At 42.9% G+C, this 20,462-nt stretch overlaps 1 protein-coding gene across 1 annotated transcript in view; it reads left to right on the top strand.

Moving 5' to 3' along the window:
• LOC126253330 (LIM domain only protein 3-like) overlaps positions 1-20,462 on the top strand; it is a gene marked incomplete at its 3' end in the record, with an annotated part of 1,158,153 nt that overhangs the window by 831,573 nt on the left and 306,118 nt on the right. Inside the window, exon 5 of the mRNA XM_049954595.1 lies at positions 11,281-11,406. Within this exon, the coding sequence (XP_049810552.1) occupies positions 11,281-11,406 (126 nt within the window). The remainder of the gene's footprint in view (positions 1-11,280; positions 11,407-20,462) is intronic.

Here is a 20,462-nt window from a genome sequence, read left to right as displayed (position 1 = left end):
AGGAGATAGAAGGGGCAGAAGGAGATGTCAAAGGGGGAAGGAGCAGATGGACAGGAGGGAGATGAGTAGATTGACAGAGAGAAGAGGAGAAGGAGACGCACAGAGAGAAGACGGTGGAGGGAATGGACTAAGAGGAGACTGGAATTTATAAGCACCTGGGCAACACCTGCTTGTCAGCTAGTTCTACAGAAATGGAATAGTAACGAGAGCGATGACTTATATTTGCAGGTGTGTTAATGAAACACTGATACATCTTTCGCACTCAACAACAGAGTTAGCCATGATTAAAAAGAAGTCGCATCATTAAAGCTGAAAAGTACAATATTATTCAAAGGGCGCGAGCAGTCAACGTCCTCACCACAAATTCTTATAAGCAGCGTCCACTAGATGCAAAAAGGCCTGCAATCAATAAACACACCTTTGTCTCCCAGTCTCTATGGCCACGCTAGCTGAACCACCCTGACACAGAATTGGTCAGTCAGCTACCGCCTGCAAAATCTAGCGTACGGATGTTATTGAGATATGCAGCCAAAGACAGTGCCATCCCTAACAGACGAAACCCGTGCGTAGAGGATCTTTGCCCCTCGCCTGCGACTTAAAAATCGTATAAGATAAATTATACAGGAAACGCTTCCTAATGAACGGTTTTGTTGTAAATATGTAGGCGAAACTCGTTTCTTGGACACGTAATCAAAGAACAGAATCAGAAACGGCCAAGAAGAGGCAGTAGTGATTTGGGGGCTACTGCCAGAGGGCAGCCCGGCGACCCGGAGCCCCGCTGTGTGACAGCGCACTGCTGAGGGCGCCATCAGCGGCCGTCAGCGTCAGAGTCGGCGTCAGCGGCAGCGGCCGGTCCGCCGCCGGCGGACAATGCGCGGCGAGCACCGCCTGCCGCGGCCAACCATCTCCATCAATCTGCATCCGGCTTGGCGTGGCGTCGAGCCGCACCGCGCCCCCGCCCCCGCCCCCGCCGCGTCGCTCCGCGCGTCAATAAGCCCCGCGCGCCGGCCGCCGGCCCGGTGACGGCTGACGCGCGCGCCCCGCCCCCCGGCACCCCCTCGAGCCGCGGATAATGCGCCGTTTAGGCCTTTGTGCGCCGAGTGCCGATTGATGGCCACCGGACCCCTCCCACTGCGCGCCCAATAATCGCGACCCGATCCCCGCATTTTCCGGGCCGCGGCCGGTCTGCCAAGTGGCGGCCGTATCGGGATCTGACACTGTGTATCTACCGGTGGCGCTCCTCTGCCTAATCCTGCGTCAGCACTGCTGGCGGACACAGCAACACACGTGTATTTCGCAGTACTTTAACAATGATGTGGTGAACGACGTCATTCCCGGGGTCTACCGCTACCATATGCAAGAAGGCACGAGCATTTCTCCACGCCCTATGAAAACAAAAAAACAAAAAAACTCTTCTCTTCAGGCCTAAAAAAAACTACAAAGACTTGTATTTCCAGTAGTTAATTGAAGTGATTTTATCCTGCACGATCCTTATTAGGGAAGTTCAACTAGTGATGAACGTCTGCCTACTATACACACTGCTCTGTAAAACTTAAGGACGAACCAGATTAATATAATTCATTAATTACAAGAGGAAAATGAATGATAGTGGTGGTGGTATGTTTCCAGAGGCCTCGCAGTAGTGCTCACGATGTTGCACGTCACTTGGTGAAAGTTCAGCGTAACTACAGTGTGGTGAGAAAATTCATGGGATACTTGAATTTGTTCAGGGTAGTGCAGCAACTCGACGTGTCACGGATTCAACATGTCTTTGGAAAAATAAATACTGACACATACAGTATCTAGAGCCATCCATAATTGCGTAAGAGTTGCCGGTGGAGGATTTTGTGCAGGAACTGATCTCTCGATTATGCTCCATAAATGTTCGGTGGGATCCATGTCGGGCGACCTGGGTGGCCAGATCATCCACCCGAAGTGTCCAGAATTTTCTTCAGATCAGTCGTGAACGATTGTGGCATGGTGACACGTTTGGGAACATGAAGTCCATGAATGGCTGCAGATGGTCTCCAGAAGGTCGAACATTACCATTTCGAGTCAGTGATCAGTTCATTCGGATTGGAAGATCCAGTCAAAGTCATGTAAACACAGCTCACAACAATATGGCGCCACCACATTGCCTTGTTGACAAACTGGGCACATGGTTTCGTGGAATCTTCGCCACACTCGAACCCTACCATCAGTTCTTACCAACTGAAAGCGGGACTTATCTGGTGAGGCCTCGGTTTACCAGTTGTCTAGGATCCAACCGATATGGCCATGAGCCCAGGAAAGGCGCTGCAGGCGATGTCGTGCTTTTAGCAAAGGCACTCGATTCGGTTGTCTGCTTCCATAGCCCATTAATGCCAAATTTCGCCGCATTCTCCTAACGGATACGTTCGTCGCACGTCCCACATTGATTTCTGCGGTTATCTCGCGCAATGTTGTTTGTCTGTTACCACTGAAAACTCTACACGAACGTCGCTCTCTCTATCATTAAGTGAAGGCCGTTGGGGACGTAATGCCTGAAATTTGGTATTCTCGGCACACTCTTGAGACTGTGGATCTCAAAATATTGCATCCCCTAATAATTTCCGAAGTGGATTGTCGTATACGACTAGCTCCAACTACCATCCCGCGTTCAAAGTCTGCTAATTTCCGGAGTACGGCTACTATCACGTCGGAGACTTTTTCACATGAGTCACCTCAGTATAAATGGCAGGTCCGCCAATGGATTGCCCTTTGCTATCTTTTGTACGCGATATTGCTGCCATTTTGACTTTCGTTGAAAATGGTTCAAATGGCTCTGAGCAATATTGGACTTAACATCTGAGGTCATGAGTCCCCTAGACTTATAGCTACTTAAACCTAACTAACCTAAGGACATCACACACACATCCATGCCCGAGGCAGGATTCGAACCTGCGACCGTAGCAGCAGCGCGGTTCCGGACTGAAGCGTCTAGAAGCGCTCTGTCACAGCGGCCGCCATGACTTTCTTCATCTCAATGTCTGTTATTCAAAACTTGAGGACGGGGCAGATAAAGTAATATAATATATTAATTAGTAGACAGAAATAAATGATAGTGTGGAAGTCGAGCTCAGAAAGTTGGACTTGACGTAAGTTCAGTATAACTATAGGGCCAAATGGGACTGACCCTGAACCTCCCCCCCCCCCCCTCCCCCACTACCAGGTAATTGAAGGGACAGCAAAAGACAATTTGTGTCAACCAGAGATCAGTCAAGGAACACTGTGGTGGGTGTTCTTCATTACAGCGTGGCCTGGAGATAACATTTGAATGAGTTCACAGGGCGGGAAGAATCATCAGGAAACTGGAAGAAGAACAAAGTGTGACGAGTGTAGCCCAGAGGTTTGGTAGTGCTCACAGCACTTGTTGACGTGCATGGGGTGTGGTACGCGCCACAGGCACTTCTGCCCGAAAAAGAGGAGGTGGTTTACTACGGTCAACTCCTCCAGGCCGGCCGGAGTGGCCGTGCGGTTCTAGGCGCTACAGTCTGGAACCGAGCTACCGCTACGGTCGCAGGTTCGAATCCTGCCTCGGGCATGGGTGTGTGTTATGTCCTTAGGTTTTTTTTTTCTTTTTTTTGGTCATCAGTCTACTGACTGGTTTGATGCGGCCAACCACGAATTCCTTTCCTGGGCTAACCTCTTCATCTCAGAGTAGCACTTGCAACCTACGTCCTCAATTATTTGCTTGACGTATTCCAATCTCTGTCTTCCTCTACAGTTTTTGCCCTCTCCAGCTCCCTCTAGTACCATGGAAGTCATTCCCTCATGTCTTAGCAGATGTCCTATCATCCTGTCCCTTCTCCTTATCAGTGTTTTCCACATATTCCTTTCCTCTCCGATTCTGCAAAGAACCTCCTCATTCCTTACCTTATCAGTCCACCTAATTTTCAACATTCGTCTATACCACCACATCTCAAATGCTTCGATTCTCTTCTGTTCCGGTTTTCCCACAGTCCATGTTTCACTACCATACAATGCTGTACTCCAGACGTACATCCTCAGAAACTTCTTCCTCAAATTAAGGCCGGTATTTGATATTAGTAGACTTCTCTTGGCCAGAAGTACCTTTTTTGCCATAGCGAGTCTGCTTTTGATGTCCTCCTTGCTCCGTCCGTCATTAGTTATTTTACTGCCTAGGTAGCAGAATTCCTTAACTTCATTGACTTCGTGACCATCAATCCTGATGTTAAGTTTCTCGCTGTTCTCATTTCTACTACTTCTCATTACTTTCGTCTTTCTCCGATTTACTCTCAAACCATACTCTGTACTCATTAGACTGTTCATTCCGTTCAGCAGATCATTTAATTCTTCTTCACTTTCACTCAGGATAGCATTGTCATCAGCGAATCGTATCATTGATATCCTTTCACCTTGTATTTTAATTCCACTCCTGAACCTTTCTTTTATTTCCATCATTGCTTCCTCGATGTACAGATTGAAGAGTAGGGGCGAAAGGCTACACCCTTGTCTTACACTCTTCTTAATACGAGCACTTCGTTCTTGATTGTCCACTCTTATTATTCCCTCTTGGTTGTTGTACATATTGTATATGACCTGTCTCTCCGTATAGCTTACCCCTACTTTTTTCAGAATCTCGAACAGCTTGCGCCATTTTATATTGTCGAACGCTTTTTCCAGGTCGACAAATCCTATGAAAGTGTCTTGATTTTTCTTTAGCCTTGCTTCCATTATTAGCCGTAACGTCAGAATTGCCTCTCTCGTCCCTTTACTTTTCCTAAAGCCAAACTGATCGTCACCTAGCGCATTCTCAATTTTCTTTTCCGTTCTTCTGTATATTATTCTTGTAAGCAGCTTCGATGCATGAGCTGTTAAGCTGATTGTGCGATAATTCTCGCACTTGTCAGCTCTTGCCGTCTTCGGAATTGTGTGGATGATGCTTTTCCGAAAGTCAGATGGTATGTCGCCAGACTCATATATTCTACACACCAACGTGAATAGTCGTTTTGTTGCCACTTCCCCCAATGATTTTAGAAATTCTGATGGAATGTTATCTATCCCTTCTGCCTTATTTGACCGTAAGTCCTCCAAAGCTCTTTTAAATTCCGATTCTAATACTGGATCCCCTATCTCTTCTAAATCGACTCTTGTTTCTTCTTCTATCACATCAGACAAATCTCCACCCTCATAGAGGCTTTCAATGTATTCTTTCCACCTATCTGCTCTCTCCTCTGCATTTAACAGTGGAATTCCCGTTGCACTCTTAATGTTACCAGCGTTGCTTTTACTGTCACCAAAGGTTGTTTTGACTTTCCTGTATGCTGAGTCTGTCCTTCCGACAATCATATCTTTTTCGATGTCTTCACATTTTTCCTGCAGCCATTTCGTCTTAGCTTCCCTGCACTTCCTATTTATTTCATTCCTCAGCGACTTGTATTTCTGTATTCCTGATTTTCCCGGAGCATGTTTGTACTTCCTCCTTTCATCAGTCAACTGAACTTTTGGAGCTCGATTATCAATGAATCTGTAGAAATAAGATTGTCTGACAACGAGACTCTCATCAATCGAGATAGCGGTTATCAGCTGAACTCTGCTTGGAATCCTGTTATAGAGAAACTTCGTGGTCGACGTAGTTATCTGCATAAAGATGGAAATCGACCTGACACCGATACGCCAGGCTTTCACAGTGGAGGGCGCGAGGCGCAGCGCACGGAGCCGTTATGAACGCGCGCGCTGAGCGGCGCATGCGCAATGTCACCTCAGAAGGCTTTAAATAGCGGAGCTCAGCGCGTACTCGCCAGTACTACTACAGTGGCATTCACCTGAAGATGCCCAGAAGACTCTGCGCCGAAATATCGTGGCAGGAAGTTATTGTTATCCGGCAGTTCTCCCATGTTTTTATGGAACAACTGAAGTATTTCTTCTGTTACCCATGGTTTCTCCGCAGATACCTTCTTTGTACCTATGTTTTCCTTCCCAACTTCTGTGATGGCCCTTTTTAAAGATGTCCATTCCTCTTCAATTGTACTGCCTACTGCGCTATTCCTTATTGCTGTATCTATAGCGTTAGAGAACTTCAAACGTATCTCGTCATTCCTTAGTACTTCCGTATCCCACTTCTTTGTGTATTGATTCTTCCTGACTAATGTCTTGAACTTCAGCCTACTCTTCATCACTACTATATTGTGATCTGAGTCTATATCTGCTCCTGGGTACGCCTTACAATCCAGTATCTGATTTCGGAATCTCTGTCTGACCATGATGTAATCTAATTGAAATCTTCCCGTATCTCCCGGCCTTTTCCAAGTATACCTCCTCCTCTTGTGATTCTTGAACAGGGTATTCGCTATTACTGGCTGAAACTTGTTACAGAACTCAATTAGTCTTTCTCCTCTTTCATTCCTTGTCCCAAGCCCATATTCTCCTGTAACCTTTTCTTCTACTCCTTCCCCTACAACTGCATTCCAGTCGCCCATGACTATTAGATTTTCGTCCCCCTTTACATACTGCATTACCCTTTCAATATACTCATACACTTTCTCTATCTGTTCATCTTCAGCTTGCGACGTCGGCATGTATACCTGAATATCGTTGTCGGTGTTGGTCTGCTGTCGATTCTGATTAGAACAAATCGGTCACTGAACTGTTCACAGTAACACACCCTCTGCCCTACCTTCCTATTCATAACGAATCCTACACCTGTTATACCATTTTCTGCTGCTGTTGATATTACCCGATACTCATCTGACCAGAAATCCTTATCTTCCTTCCACTTCAGTTCACTGACCCCTACTATATCTAGATTGAGCCTTTGCATTTCCCTTTTCAGATTTTCTAGTTTCCCTACCACGTTCAAGCTTCTGACATTCCACGCCCCGACTCGTAGAACGTCATCCTTTCGTTGATTATTCAATCTTTTTCTCATGGTAACCTCCCCCTTGGCAGTCCCCTCCCGGAGACCCGAATGGGGGACTATTCCGGAATCTTTTGCCAATGGAGAGATCATCATGACACTTCTTCAATTACAGGCCAAACGTCCTGTGAATACACGTTACGTGTCTTTAATGCAGTGGTTTCCATTGCCTTCTGCATCCTCATGTCGTTGATGATCGCTGATTCTTCCGCCTTTAGGGGTCATTTCCCACCCCTAGGACAAGTGAGTGCCCTGAACCTCTATCCGCTCCTCCGCCCTCTTTGACAAGGCCGTTGGCAGAAAGAGGCTGACTTCTTATGCCGGAAGTCTTCGGCCGCCAATGCTGATTATCAAAATTTAGGCAGTGGCGGTGATCGAACCCGGGACCGAAGACGTTTTGATTATGAATCAGAGACGCTACCCCCCCTTTTTTTTTTTTTGGTTAATCTCATTTTGTTCGTTTACGCTCGTTGCATATGCTCGGGGCGGACGTCGTAAGACATCCGTTTAAGTTCGTCATTGATCCATAAACTCAGTTTTTTTTTATTACAGAGGGCTACTAACCCTCTGACCGAACACGCTGAGCTACCGTGCCGGCATACTCAGCTACCGGGGGCGGACTAGCCCTAGACCACGGGTTAGTTATGTTTCATTAGTTCTAAGTTCTAGGCCACTGATGAGCTCAGAAGTTGAGTCGCATAGTGCTCAGAGCAAATTGAACCAACAAACTACTCCAGCAGGTGATTGCTACATTGTGCTACAGATAGGATGGAACCCACGATAAACAATGGCTACAATTGCAACCACACTTGAAAGGATTGCAAGGCACGTGTCTCACTCTTCATACGAGGTGCGACAATAAAGTAATGAGGCTGATGTGAAAAAAAATGTTGCTTACCGTTTTCGTCAAGTTTAGTGCTGTCTCCTTCAAAGTAGTTTCCTTCGGATTGCACACACTTTTTCCAGCGCTTTTGCCACTGATGGTAACATTTCTGGAATTCATCTTCTGTAATTTCCTCCAAGACCCTCGTCACAACTTTTTGGACATCTTGTGTCGTTTGAAAATGGTGTCCCTTGACCGCCGTTTTGACTCCTGCAAATAGAAAAAAGTCGCACGGAGCGATATCTGGTGAATAAGGTGGCTGTGGTAGTACTGAAATTTGTTTTGAGGTTAAAAATTTCTGTACTGGGATGGCGCACTATCGTGATACAGATTGCAATTGTCAGCAATGTTGGCACAGACACAAAGAATTCTTTTACGAAGTCTTTCTAAAATTTCTTTGTAGTAATATTGGTTAACTGTTTGTCCAGGAGGCACCCACTCTTTATGAGAATCAAATAATCACACAAGCATGCATTTCAATTTTGACTTTGACATGCGAGGTTTTTTTGGTCTGGGTGATTCATTTTAGCACCATTCTGAACTTTGGCGTTTTGTCTCTGGATCGTACTGAAAAAACCAACTTTCATCACCAGTGATAACACGGCTCAACAATTCTGGATTGATTTCCGTTTGCTCTAACAGATCGGCTGCCACATTTTCCGTGTTTCTCGCTGTTGTGTTGTCAGATTTTTGGGGACAATTTTTGCACTAATCTTTCTCATACCAAGATCTTCAGTTATTACTAGACGAACCGTTTCTCGATTGATGTTCAGTTCTTCTGCAATAATTTTCACGGATAATCTTCGATCAGATCGTACGAGTCACGCACCTTGGCCAAGTTGACATCCGTCCGTGAGGTTGATGGTCATCCACTGCGATCTTTATCTTCAACATTCGTTCTGCCTTCACTAACCATTTTAAGCCAACGAAAAACTTGAGCTCTTGACATAACCTCCTCTCCAAAAGCCTTCTGAAGCTTACCGTAAGCTGTAGTCACGTTTTCACCCAGTTTAACGCAAGAAGAAATGGCACACCGTTGCGCAATATTATGCAGTTCCATTTCCGTGACAAGAGACACAGACACCTGTTAACTTATTACAGCACAACTCATGACTGAGCAGTTGCATCGATGTGCCGCTTGGACTATAAGCAGCTTGTGGACCTAGGTCAAAGATATTGTGCCTGCGTAAGCCTGCAGGGTTGCCACATCTTGCATAGAAAATCAGTCTCTTTACTTTATTGTCACACGTCGTAGTGGCACAGCGACTTATGGGGGTGATCTCTTTGCTCAACATCCAGTACGAAGTGCAGGAACGGGGAGCGGGGTTGCGCACTCTTCTCGGATGACTTTGGATGTACCTTGATATGGTGAGATGTAGGAACACTTAAGGAACCCAGGAACATTGTCGAACAAGATCGTTTTGGAGGTCTGACTGCTACAGTGTAGAGAGGAATAAAGACACATGGGCGTAATGACCTCCAACTCTTTGAACAGGTTTTCTAACTGGTGAATGCTATAGTGACACCGTACTCCTTTCCAATTTGTGTCTTTTCAGTGATTTGAGGATAACAATTCACGACTGCATCGAAAAATGCAGGTGAGAGAGCTCTCATAACGAGACGATATTCGGCAAATGGACTGGTCTGTCCATTTTTCCGACTTCGAGCACATGTGAAATGCAATAATAACAGTTTTTCTGTGTTTTTCGATGAGTTCTGTTTAAGTGGAAATTGTTTCTTCGAATCTTATGTGTTATGGACAATGAGATGCTGACTGTAGGAAGCATTTGCGAACTCAGCATCATTATATATATCACCGATCAGGAATTTATATTCTCCAAAAAATGACATCATTTCTACCAGGCTGTTATTTAAAATGAGTACTTTAGTTAGCGCTAATGGGTATTTAAGAAAAAAAGGAAGAAATTGATTCAGACTGCAATTAAATGCTGCTCATTTCATGTTAACATTATTGAATTCGAGGCCTTCAGCCTTATCGTACAATGTAACTGATATATACAGGATGTATGAAAAAGGCTGTCGCAAACTTACACGGCTGAAAGTGTATGATAATAGAAGCACAAACGTCCCAGTAAACATGGGCTCTAAAACGCATACCTTAAGAGCTATGAGATATTCTTGATTTTCAATACTGTTAACAAATTTCTTCTACTGCAAGCTATTTGCTTTCTTTATTTTGGGAAGTGATAGTATGGACCAAGACAAGAAAAAATGTCCAGTAAACATGTGCTCTAAAATGCATACCTTAACAGCTATGAGCAACTTTTCATCTTCGATACTTTGGAACACAACTCTTCTAAGGAACAAGTACTCATAACTTTTAGGGTATGCCTTTTTGAGCAATTGTTTTCTGGACATTTTTTTCTTGTTTTGATCCATGGACATTTTTTTCTTATTTTGATCCATACAAACAGTTGCCATAACATGGAAGGCAAAGAGCTTGCAGTAGAAGAGATTTGTTTGACAATATTGAAAATCAATAATATCTCATAGCTCTTAAGGTATACGTTTTAGAGCCCATGTTTACTTTACATGTGTGCTTTTATTATCGTGTACTTTCAGCCGTGTAAGTTTGCGCCATCATTTTTGATACACCCTGTATACAGTACATAGGAAATTTATATTCATCTTAGGGTCATGTATTGCCAACACTTTTCCTTTAATAACATGTACAGTCAAACCAGCGACACTCAAAGATGTCTGCAGCATTATTCAAGATCTGTTGTTGATCCTTCCGGATAGCCGAGCGACTTAAAGCGCCCACTTTCGTGACACGAGGAGATACGCCAGCCCGGCGGATTAACGACGAGGGCCATCCTGGATGTGGATTTTAGGCTGTTTCGAACATCAGAGTTGGTGAATATGGGGCTGGTTCCCACGCCCGACCTCAGACAGACGCTACGCATAAACCCTTTCAAACTTTAAATCTCTCCTTCGTCACGGGATATCTCCTTACGAAAATCTTTCCCTCCTGTGCTAGTCTTTTAATCTGAGGGTAGCACTCTCAGCCTACGTTATCAGTTATTTGCTGGATGTATTCCAATCTCTGCCTTCCTCTGCACATTTCACCTTCTACAGCTCCCTCTAGGAAGAGTAATTCGGAATCTGACTCATCATGAAGTACAGTTCTGTTCAGCCAATACATGATAAGTAGTAGTCTAACAGTGGAGGTTCCAGCTGTTTGTATTTGGGTGGTCAGAACTGGTTGACCAGTACCTTTACGAACAATTCCCATGCAGTCCATGCTCCATAAGCATTGGTCGAAAGATTGAAGTTATTTCCGGTTTATTTCTATGACAATATGGCTCAGACATAAATATGATGACGTACGAGTCAAGCACTAGAGCGGCTGTAGCACCGAAGACTAGAATTCAGTACTGTGTGGAACACTGTGTTTTTATTAAGTTTAATCTCGTGCTATTGTATTTCCCAGTGTCCATTTGAAAATTAGTGTAGAAGATGCTCTGTGTGCTTGTAGGCTTTTCGGGAACACGGGTCACTGTGCGGCGTGCTCCAAGGTGATCCCCGCCTTCGAGATGGTGATGCGCGCGCGAAACAACGTCTACCACCTCGAGTGCTTCGCCTGCCAGCAGTGCAACCACAGGTAAGTGCGGTCCCAACCGTAAAGTAACGTATGGAGACCATTTCAGCAACGGAGATATTCAGCGAAACACAGTCAAGTAAATTCACTAAGGAGAAGGCGACCAGTCTGTTTTCCACGAAGCCACGTCATTTTATTCTGTCTGCTTCGTTGACCATAAAAGAGTCAAATGGAAAAGTAGAAAATTGTGCGAGAGAACTATTCACCGACCATACAATGTTTAACTATTAGAATAGCTTATCAGTTCAAAATTTTGTTTGGTGTTCTCAACCTCGGCTTGAGTTCTTTACACTGTACATTAAATTGTTGGGTAACATTTAGAACACTCGGGCATTCCACAGCCTCTTCTAATTTTGTTTAATCATTTGTCTCAAAGCGAGGTTCTGCAAGAAACTGATGCATCTGGTTGCCTCACATCTCATTACAAATTCACAAGTTTATGTATGAGGAGAACTTAACAAATGCAGGCAAAGCCTGGATGAGACGCGGCGACAGCCATAATCCGCATATTACTTCTTTTATTTCAGCTGATTTAGGTCTCCAGACACGAATATCGTCAGATAAGGCTACAGATACACTGATTAAAAGTATCGGAGACCCATTAGTGGTCATTAACATGTGGTTATGTCCATCGTCCGCCTTCATGATGGCTTGAACTCTGCTGAGTACACTCTCAATGAAGTGTCTGAATGTCTCTGGAGGAACAGCAGTAAAATCATCTTTAAGATAGTTTCGTTGGACCTTGGGATCTGAATTCGACTAATCCGAAACCTGTTACAATGTCTTCAGACTGGAACTATGAGCAGGCCAGTCCAGTTTGGAAATGTTATTGTTCACAAACCACTACCTCGCAGATGCTGCTTTATGACGGGGTGCATTGGCTTGGTGACACAGTCGTCTTCATCTGTTCTACCATAGTACACAGTGCACAATTCTGTAAACTGTGGCCGGCCGCTAGTGGCCGAGCGGTTCTAGGCGCTTCAGTCCGGAACCGCGCGACTGCTACGGTCGCAAGTTCGAATCCTGCCTAGGACGTGGATGTGTGTCATGTCCTTAGGTTAGTTAGGTTTAAGTAGTTCTAGGGGACTGATGACCTCAGATGTTAAGTCCCATAGTGCTCAGAGCCATATGAACAATTTTTTTTGTAAAATGTGTTCACATGCTTCATTTATCGTTTTATTAAGCACAAGAAGGGGACCATACCCAAATAACGAAGAGCACCCCCACACTGTAACACCACCTCCATAATATGTCACTGTTGGCACTCCATACGATGGCAGTAATTTTCTTAAGGCATCTGCCAAACCTAAACTCTTCCATAGAATTTCGAAAGGGTATAGCGTGATTCGTCACTCCAAAACATTCGTTTCCAGTCATCCGCTCTCCAACGGCGTTACACTTCATACCACCGCTTAACATTGGCTACAAATATGTTTGGTTGGTAATGAGCTGCTTGACCAATGCACGTCATTCTCTTTAGCTCCCTGCGCACACCGTGCTAACTGACCTGCTGGTAGTACTGGAACTCAAGAGTGATTTCTTCGGCTGCTCTCACGCGATTGTTTACACCCGCATTCCACAGCGATCGACCGTCCTCGCCCGTCCATAAATGAGGTCTGCCTGGTCTCGTTACATTTGGTTGTTTCTTCACATTTTCAACAGTTGATGTGGTGCGCTTTACAAAGGTAGAAACGTCCCTGATGGATTTGTTATTCAGGTGACATACAATGACAAGTCCACGTTTGAAGTCTCTGAGCTCTCCTGACATTCCCATTTGTCTGTTAGTGCTTCTCTACTGACTTCCCGCCTCATTTTATTGAGAGGTCCGCCTCTCTCGACTGATAGTGGTCTATCCCACATCATATAGTTCAAATGGCTCTGAGCACTATGCGACTCAACTGCTGAGGTCATCAGTCGCCTAGAACTTAGAACTAATTAAACCTAACTAACCTAAGGACAGCACACAACACCCAGCCATCACGAGGCAGAGAAAATCCCTGACCCCGCCGGGAATCGAACCCGGGAACCCGGGCGTGGGAAGCGAGAACGCTACCGCACGACCACATCATATAGTGGCCTCTGGGTATTTCTGATCAGACAGTACAGATGAGGAAGCTCACGTCCGAAGAAAGAGTATGATCGAAGTAAATCACTCACTACGCAACCTGTGGCGGTGCCTCTGTACATCAACATACAGAAAATAATGGGAACTGGATAAAATTATTTTGGAAACGCTTCTGTCATTAAAGCGTATTTTTGAACACTTCTCAAACAGCAAACATTTTGCATGTGTTCACAGAACTGGTGTTTTCGGATATCAATGGCGATGAAACATTTAGTCACGCTTGGTTCTTACTGAGGTAGCCTGTCAATTAAGACGACTGCTGATTAAAAACCGGAAATAAGCGATCGGGTCCCAGTGTAGCACTAATTATCAATTGTCCGTAAAACCTTGTACTGTCTCCGTAGCTTACAAACAACAATATACAACCTTGCTAACGATTCAGTTTTTTCAATGGGAAACTACAGAGAGAAATAAAAAAAACTATCCAATGATAAATTTGTCTAAGTGAAATAAACACCAGCTGCCTCAAAGGCAGTACGAGGAGCGACCTGCGATCCTGAGACCTGTCATCAGCAAGTCGCCAATCCCTCCAGCCGCTTATTGCCGGCAGACGAATCCTGATGATGCACTGTTTCTTTACTATAGTAGTTTGTCACTTGGCCTCACACGAGCTGAGTGGACCCCGTACCAGACCACCTACATCAAAAGAAAATCTGAGTAGGTACCAGGATTCGAACCCACAGAGGAAAGCGACGCTAACAAGTTTTCTTTCGTCCTGTTTCTTCATTACTTTTCATCAGTGGCTCTGTGCTGACGTTCCATGATTTCTTTCACATTCTGTGGATGAGAATTGTACTTTTTTTTTTTTTAAGCGACGCTAACAAGTTTTCTTTCGTCCTGTTTCTTCATTACTTTTCATCAGTGGCTCTGTGCTGACGTTCCATGATTTCTTTCACATTCTGTGGATGAGAATTGTACTTTTTTTTTATTTTATTTTTTTTTTTTTTTACAGGGGATGGCTATCTCCTGACCGAATACACTGAGATACCTCTCTGGTACTAATATACTAATATAAACTATTATTGCGGTGACCATGTCGGTTTATGCCTTTCCAATGACTAGAAGAAAACGCCATTCATAGACACAGTTCATAGGCCAGATGAAACAGTGTCCAGCCGCAAAGGTCCAATCAATTTTTCGAAAGCAGGTGTACTAAAATTCTTAAAGAATGAACACAAAAGTAAGATAAAGGTTACATCTCTATATGATTTCATAATTATATATACTTCAAAGTCGCAAGAAAACTGGCCTACAAGATACACAGAAGGCAGAAGAGGCGTCAACGTTAATGATAAGGAGTTAGTCAGCTCCAAGATTACTGAACTGCTACCAGCATACTGCTGACTGTATATTATCAACAGCGCTGAAATAAATAGGTTATTCGTGCTGGTTTATTCACCACTGTGTTCATATAGACTCTTTGATGCTATGTATGTTATAGCATATTAAGTAAGAAAGAGTTTCGGCACTGATGTTGAAATGGGATGTTTACGAGTGATAAGATGCTGTGTATTGATGTTAAAGATCTGATGATGAGGTAGCCTGAAGCGCGGCATATAAAAATAAAGAAAAATGTTTGGCAACCGAGACAAGAGTACAACGATTACTAAGTAAGCCCGTTATACCAATGAATCGTTAAAAACCGTATAGCAAACACAGCTTTTAAATCGTGGTAAAGCGGCAATAGAAAGACTGCTCTGCACTTAATTTGAAGTAGCCAATAGACTACTAAAATTTTCACATAGCTACTTTGACTTATGCAGTAGGTCAGTGTGCTTAGAGCTGCGATGGCGAGAAAGGCACATATCTTCTCATTTGCCATTCAGAACGAGCACTGTAACAAACTGCAGCTGAATTTTTCTGTAACACTGTTTTTCGTGGCAAAAAGTTCTCGAAGCAGTTGACATTCTTCGCGAAAGATTAATCTTCATTTTACGCAAATGTGGTGGGAGAAGGTGGTGTGTGATAGTAGTGTTTTATCATGTTAGCAGAAGTGGCAACCGTTGTTTCGGGCGACTTCCCGTAGATTTCTCTGGGTGTTGTACACGAGATCTATAAATTAATGAGTTATGGTACCACAGGTGTTATGACCACTTTGTTCGAAAAATCCTTTCTAAGAACCGCAAAAGTCAATAGACGACTGTTTCTCGACTTCGTTTTTCGTTACTACCTCGAAGGAGAAGGCCTACTGTAAAGAATCGTTATCTCCGCCTGAATATGAAAAAGTTCATTCACTGATAACGCATTGATTTCGTCAAAGAACTTACAGATGTTGTCACGGGTGGTTGCAATTTGAATTTCTTCTTCTTCTTTGCCTTCTACTACTACTACTACTACTACTACTGCCTTTCACAGATTAGACCTATCGACCTTTTTGACCTCAGCTCTACCTTATAACTGGCGGTCCTATGTCTCTCTTTCGTTTTGGTTTGTGTTGTAAGACCATCTTTGGAATCGTAGTTTCTATCATTCGTTCTGGATGTTTCTTCCAATTTTTTATGCTGCTCTATTTTGTCACTTACTGCAAAAATATTCATTTCTTGTCTAATGTTATCATAAGGAACTCTGGCCAGCCTAGAGCAACCTTAGACAGACCCTAAAAATTTCATTTCAACCTGCTGAACATGGCTAGAATCTCTATTCTTCATAACCTAGGACTCACTGCCACGCAATAGAACAGGTACAGTCATCACTTAATATAACTTAATTTTTGTGCCTCTTTGTGTATTTTTTGATGTTTAGCTTATAATGCCATATCTACTCTGATATCTCCGTAATTCAGTGTCACCATCATTACCTTCATCCAAAGTAATATAGCTCCGTAGGTAACTGATATGCTGAAATTCTTCCAAAATATGATCATCACCTATTTCCTAAGGAATGCCATTCTCTGTTTTATTTATTGGCAGTTTCAAATTATAATTATATCTATTTAAGTTTAAAAAATAAATTGATTTTTGTAGCTCGCCTTCCGAATTTGTCATCAATACAAAGTCATCAGGTTATAAATGTTAATACTTTTATTATTGTTTATTTATTTTCATTTATGAATTTGACGAGCTATGGACCGCATACAAGTTAAGGCTTATGGTGTTTCTTTTTCGTCCGTTCTTCCCAGTACTTTTTCATTTTCTCGTCAACTACTCGTCTCTGCTCATCTGTCCACACTCTCTAGGGTCGAGGTTTTGGCTCATCTTGTTCATAGTTTACGTTTTCTATCAGTAGCCTGAAGTGATTCCTGTCACGTATTATTTCTTCTGTAACATCTTTCTTTACTGCTTCTATCCATCCTACAGTTTTTTCAGCTTACTAACGTAATTAAAAATTTTCTTTGTAATCCGTGTTTCTTCCATTCTTTTTAAATGTCCATAGAATTTTAGCCGTCTCTTCGTCTTTGTATCTGTGATCTTTTCTGTATTTTTGTATAAGTCTTCATTCCTCCTTTTACTCCACCTATTTTCCTTGTTTTTCTCAGGACCTAGAATTTTTCTTAGTATTTTACTCTCTCTTTTTTCTAGTTCTCTTAATTCGCCTTTCTTATTCAATGTTAGGCACTTTGATCCATACGTTGCTTGTGTCCTAATAACTGAATTATAATGTCTAATGTTCGCTTGTATGGATACTGATTTCTTATGGATAATGTTTATATGTATATGGTATATACTTAAGTCTGGACGATAAACATAAAGGAAATTAATAAAAAGAAGTAGTTTGACTATTCCTAATAAATTGGCTTTAATTATTTATAATATTGCATTTCAGAACGGGAGGATGGCAATGTATAGGACGCACGACACACTGCTCACTTAATCGCTCTTGCGGTGGAGATGAGATTTGCTTTTGTGGAAACAATGCGATTGCACAACACATAAAAATGTTAGTTCTGCAAAGATTTTTACTCGACAGTAGAACTACGTTAGACATACTGCCACAAACCTTTTGTTACAATTTTTCTTTATCCCTTTCATAGAGGTGTGAGGAGCAGTGGGTTATAGCTCCACTCCGCGCGCAGGCATCTGGGGAAGGAAAAGAAGAGCGGGCAACAAAAGCACCATCTCCCTAAGAAATTGATCTTGTAATAAGTTTCCTTTATTTTACGTCTATGGTCACAATCTTTTTGGTTTAACAGATTACCGGTTTCGGTATTTAATGCCACTATGGCTACAGTACATTACGACTCTGTTTTTATGAAACAGATCTGATGATGGTCATTAAAGACCGAAACCGGTAATCTGTTAAACAAAAAAGATTGTGACCATAGACGTAAATTAAAGGTAACTTATTACATATACGGGTCACTGTGTTTTTTCGCGACGATGTCGCAGCTTGTGAAAATTGATCTTGATTTTGTTCTTAGATTGAAGAAAGTAGCAATTGAAATCTGAAGAGCGCATAAAAGTTTCGTGTAATCTTGAACATCACTATGGCCCCAGAGTTCTACTGCTGGTCATTAGCACTGTCTGAATCACATGTATCGCACCCTGCGCGTCTCAAGACGAGTCTCTTAATCTTTTGGTGGCAACGTCTCAAGGTCGAGAGAACAATTTGTGCGATGCGCACAGTAGGAGATCTTGTTCGCCATCGGAATGCTAATGCCAGCAGTTTAATTTTCTGCCGGGCAGATACTCTCCTCTACAGCGGGCGAAGTGCCAACCAGACCAGTGCTGAAAGAGTCGACTGCTCCGGAGAATGTGGGACACAAGTTACCCTTTAAGTTGGGGTCACTAAAGTGCGCCCTCTACGCACACAAGCTTACTCCCGCTCAATTGCAGATCTGCTGTATTTTTAAGACAACACTGCAGAAATGTTAGTGTTTATCGACTCGTTAGCAAAGATAGTAACATCGTTGGTGAAATACCTCCGACTAACAAGAAAGCAGCAGGTACCGTTCCGCCATTCAGCTTGAGTGATTTAGGGAGACCACGAAAACTACTGGAATCTCAGGAAGAGAATTTGAGCTCCACTAGTTCATACGCAACTCTCGCAATTAGGCCAGTATGGTACTGATGACTAAAAGTGTAAAGGTTTTCTTGACCGGTATGTCGTAAGAGTTGAGACCTTCAGTTTGTATAACAACACAATAAGAGCTACTAAGTAACACTGGAAACAGAGTTTTGTCACACGACTTGCATCTACAAATATGAAATGAATGTTTCCAGAATGAGATTTTCACTCTGCAGCGGAGTGTGCGCTGATATGAAACTTCCTGGCAGATTAAAACTGTGTGCTGGACCGAGACTCGAACTCGGGACCTTTGCCTTTCGCGGGCAAGTGCTCTACCAACTGAGCTACCCAAGCACGACTCACGCCCCGTCCTCGCAGGAGACCTACTGTAAAGTTTGGAAGGTAGGAGACAAGGTACTAGCAGAAGTAAAGCAGTGAGGACGGGGCGTGAGTTGTGCTTGGGTAGCTCAGTTGGTTGAGCACTTGTCCGCGAAAGGCAAAGGTCCCGAGTTCGAGTCTCGGTCCGGCACACAGTTTTAATCTGCCAGGAAGTTTCATGAAATGAATGTAATGGAACGATATGATTTAACATGCCTGGAAAGGGCATTATCTCTAAACTAGTACGAACTGCTCTAATGTAGCAGGGCGGATATGTTTTATCTGCAGTCCATGTCTAGTCTGCAAACCACTGTACCGTTTGTAACGGAGGTTACTCGTTGTAACAAAATGAAAAATAATATATAATTTTCATATTATCTCGTATAAATCGTTTATAATGTATGTTTTGAAACAGGTCAGTGATATGTTCTGCTGCAGTTTATGTAACATATAAACTATTCAGAAATTAGAGAATAGCTTTCGTTTGTCTATAGTAATTAGCATGGTTTGCGACAGCCGCTAGAGGGCAAACTTACATTGGTGCGTTATTGACGGACATTTAGTCAGTGACAGTCCGCGACAGGAACTTACAGGACAGGAAGAGTTTTGTAAATAATACGCCGCAGCAGTCAAAATATTCTATTCTTCCTCTTTATTCAAACACATTTAGAGGCTAGAAATCTATTCTTAAGGAATACAGTGGCATTTTTTCGTTGTATATGCCTCAGTTTATCATCTAGCACTCAGCTAACGATATAGTTGTTAGTTTACGCGAAAAATTATCACGATAGAGATAAATGTAATAAATAAGATTTTGTTAATGATTACCTTCATTTACGCACGGTATCATGCACAGTGCATCCAAGAATTTAAGAATAATCTCTATCTGCAACTTCCCAGATTAATTTTATTTCATCTGTCACGTATTGTGTCATTTGAACACTGCAGACCGGTCATAAGCTGTTACATTATTTGAAGTATAAATGCAAATGAGGAAGCTTTTCACTGGTTTAGAACACGAATATTTCATCGTAAAATGCAAGTAAGCATTAATAATTATGCATTTCGTTTTTTTTTCAATGTATTATTGACAACTATGTCATTTACTTACCACTATGTGCTTAACTGAAGTGGATGTACCGCAATTAAAAGTCAACGAGTCCTTAAAAGCGAAGTTGTGGTTGATGTGAGAGAGGAAAGTTAAATTTTGCTATCGAAGGTGGCGTATCATTATCAAAATTATTCCTAAACTCACACTGATGGTAATCTGATAATAACATATATGTCTGCTTTCTGTTTCACTCCTAAACGACTCACAAGAAGAAACACTTTCCACTAATCCTCCGTAAATGGCCTAATTTTACGCCCACTGTCGTTACACGAGATGAGAAATGAGGAATTAATATGGTTCTTGACAGGTATAGGAACATGGATTCCCCAACTATTGAGATGCACACCGTGAACCAGAGCAGCTTTCTTCTAGCGTCTTCCGAATTAGAATTCGATAACATTTCTGCAACTCTCCTGCAATGCTTAAGTAAACTAGGGATGAAACGAGCCGTTAACTTAACTGGTAAGGTACTCTGACAGACCAACAGTAACCAAGAACTGT

The sequence above is a fragment of the Schistocerca nitens genome, chromosome 4, assembly GCF_023898315.1.
Source record: "Schistocerca nitens isolate TAMUIC-IGC-003100 chromosome 4, iqSchNite1.1, whole genome shotgun sequence".
NCBI classification, from domain to species: domain Eukaryota; kingdom Metazoa; phylum Arthropoda; class Insecta; order Orthoptera; family Acrididae; genus Schistocerca; species Schistocerca nitens.
This window is presented reverse-complemented; position numbering and strand designations above follow the sequence as displayed.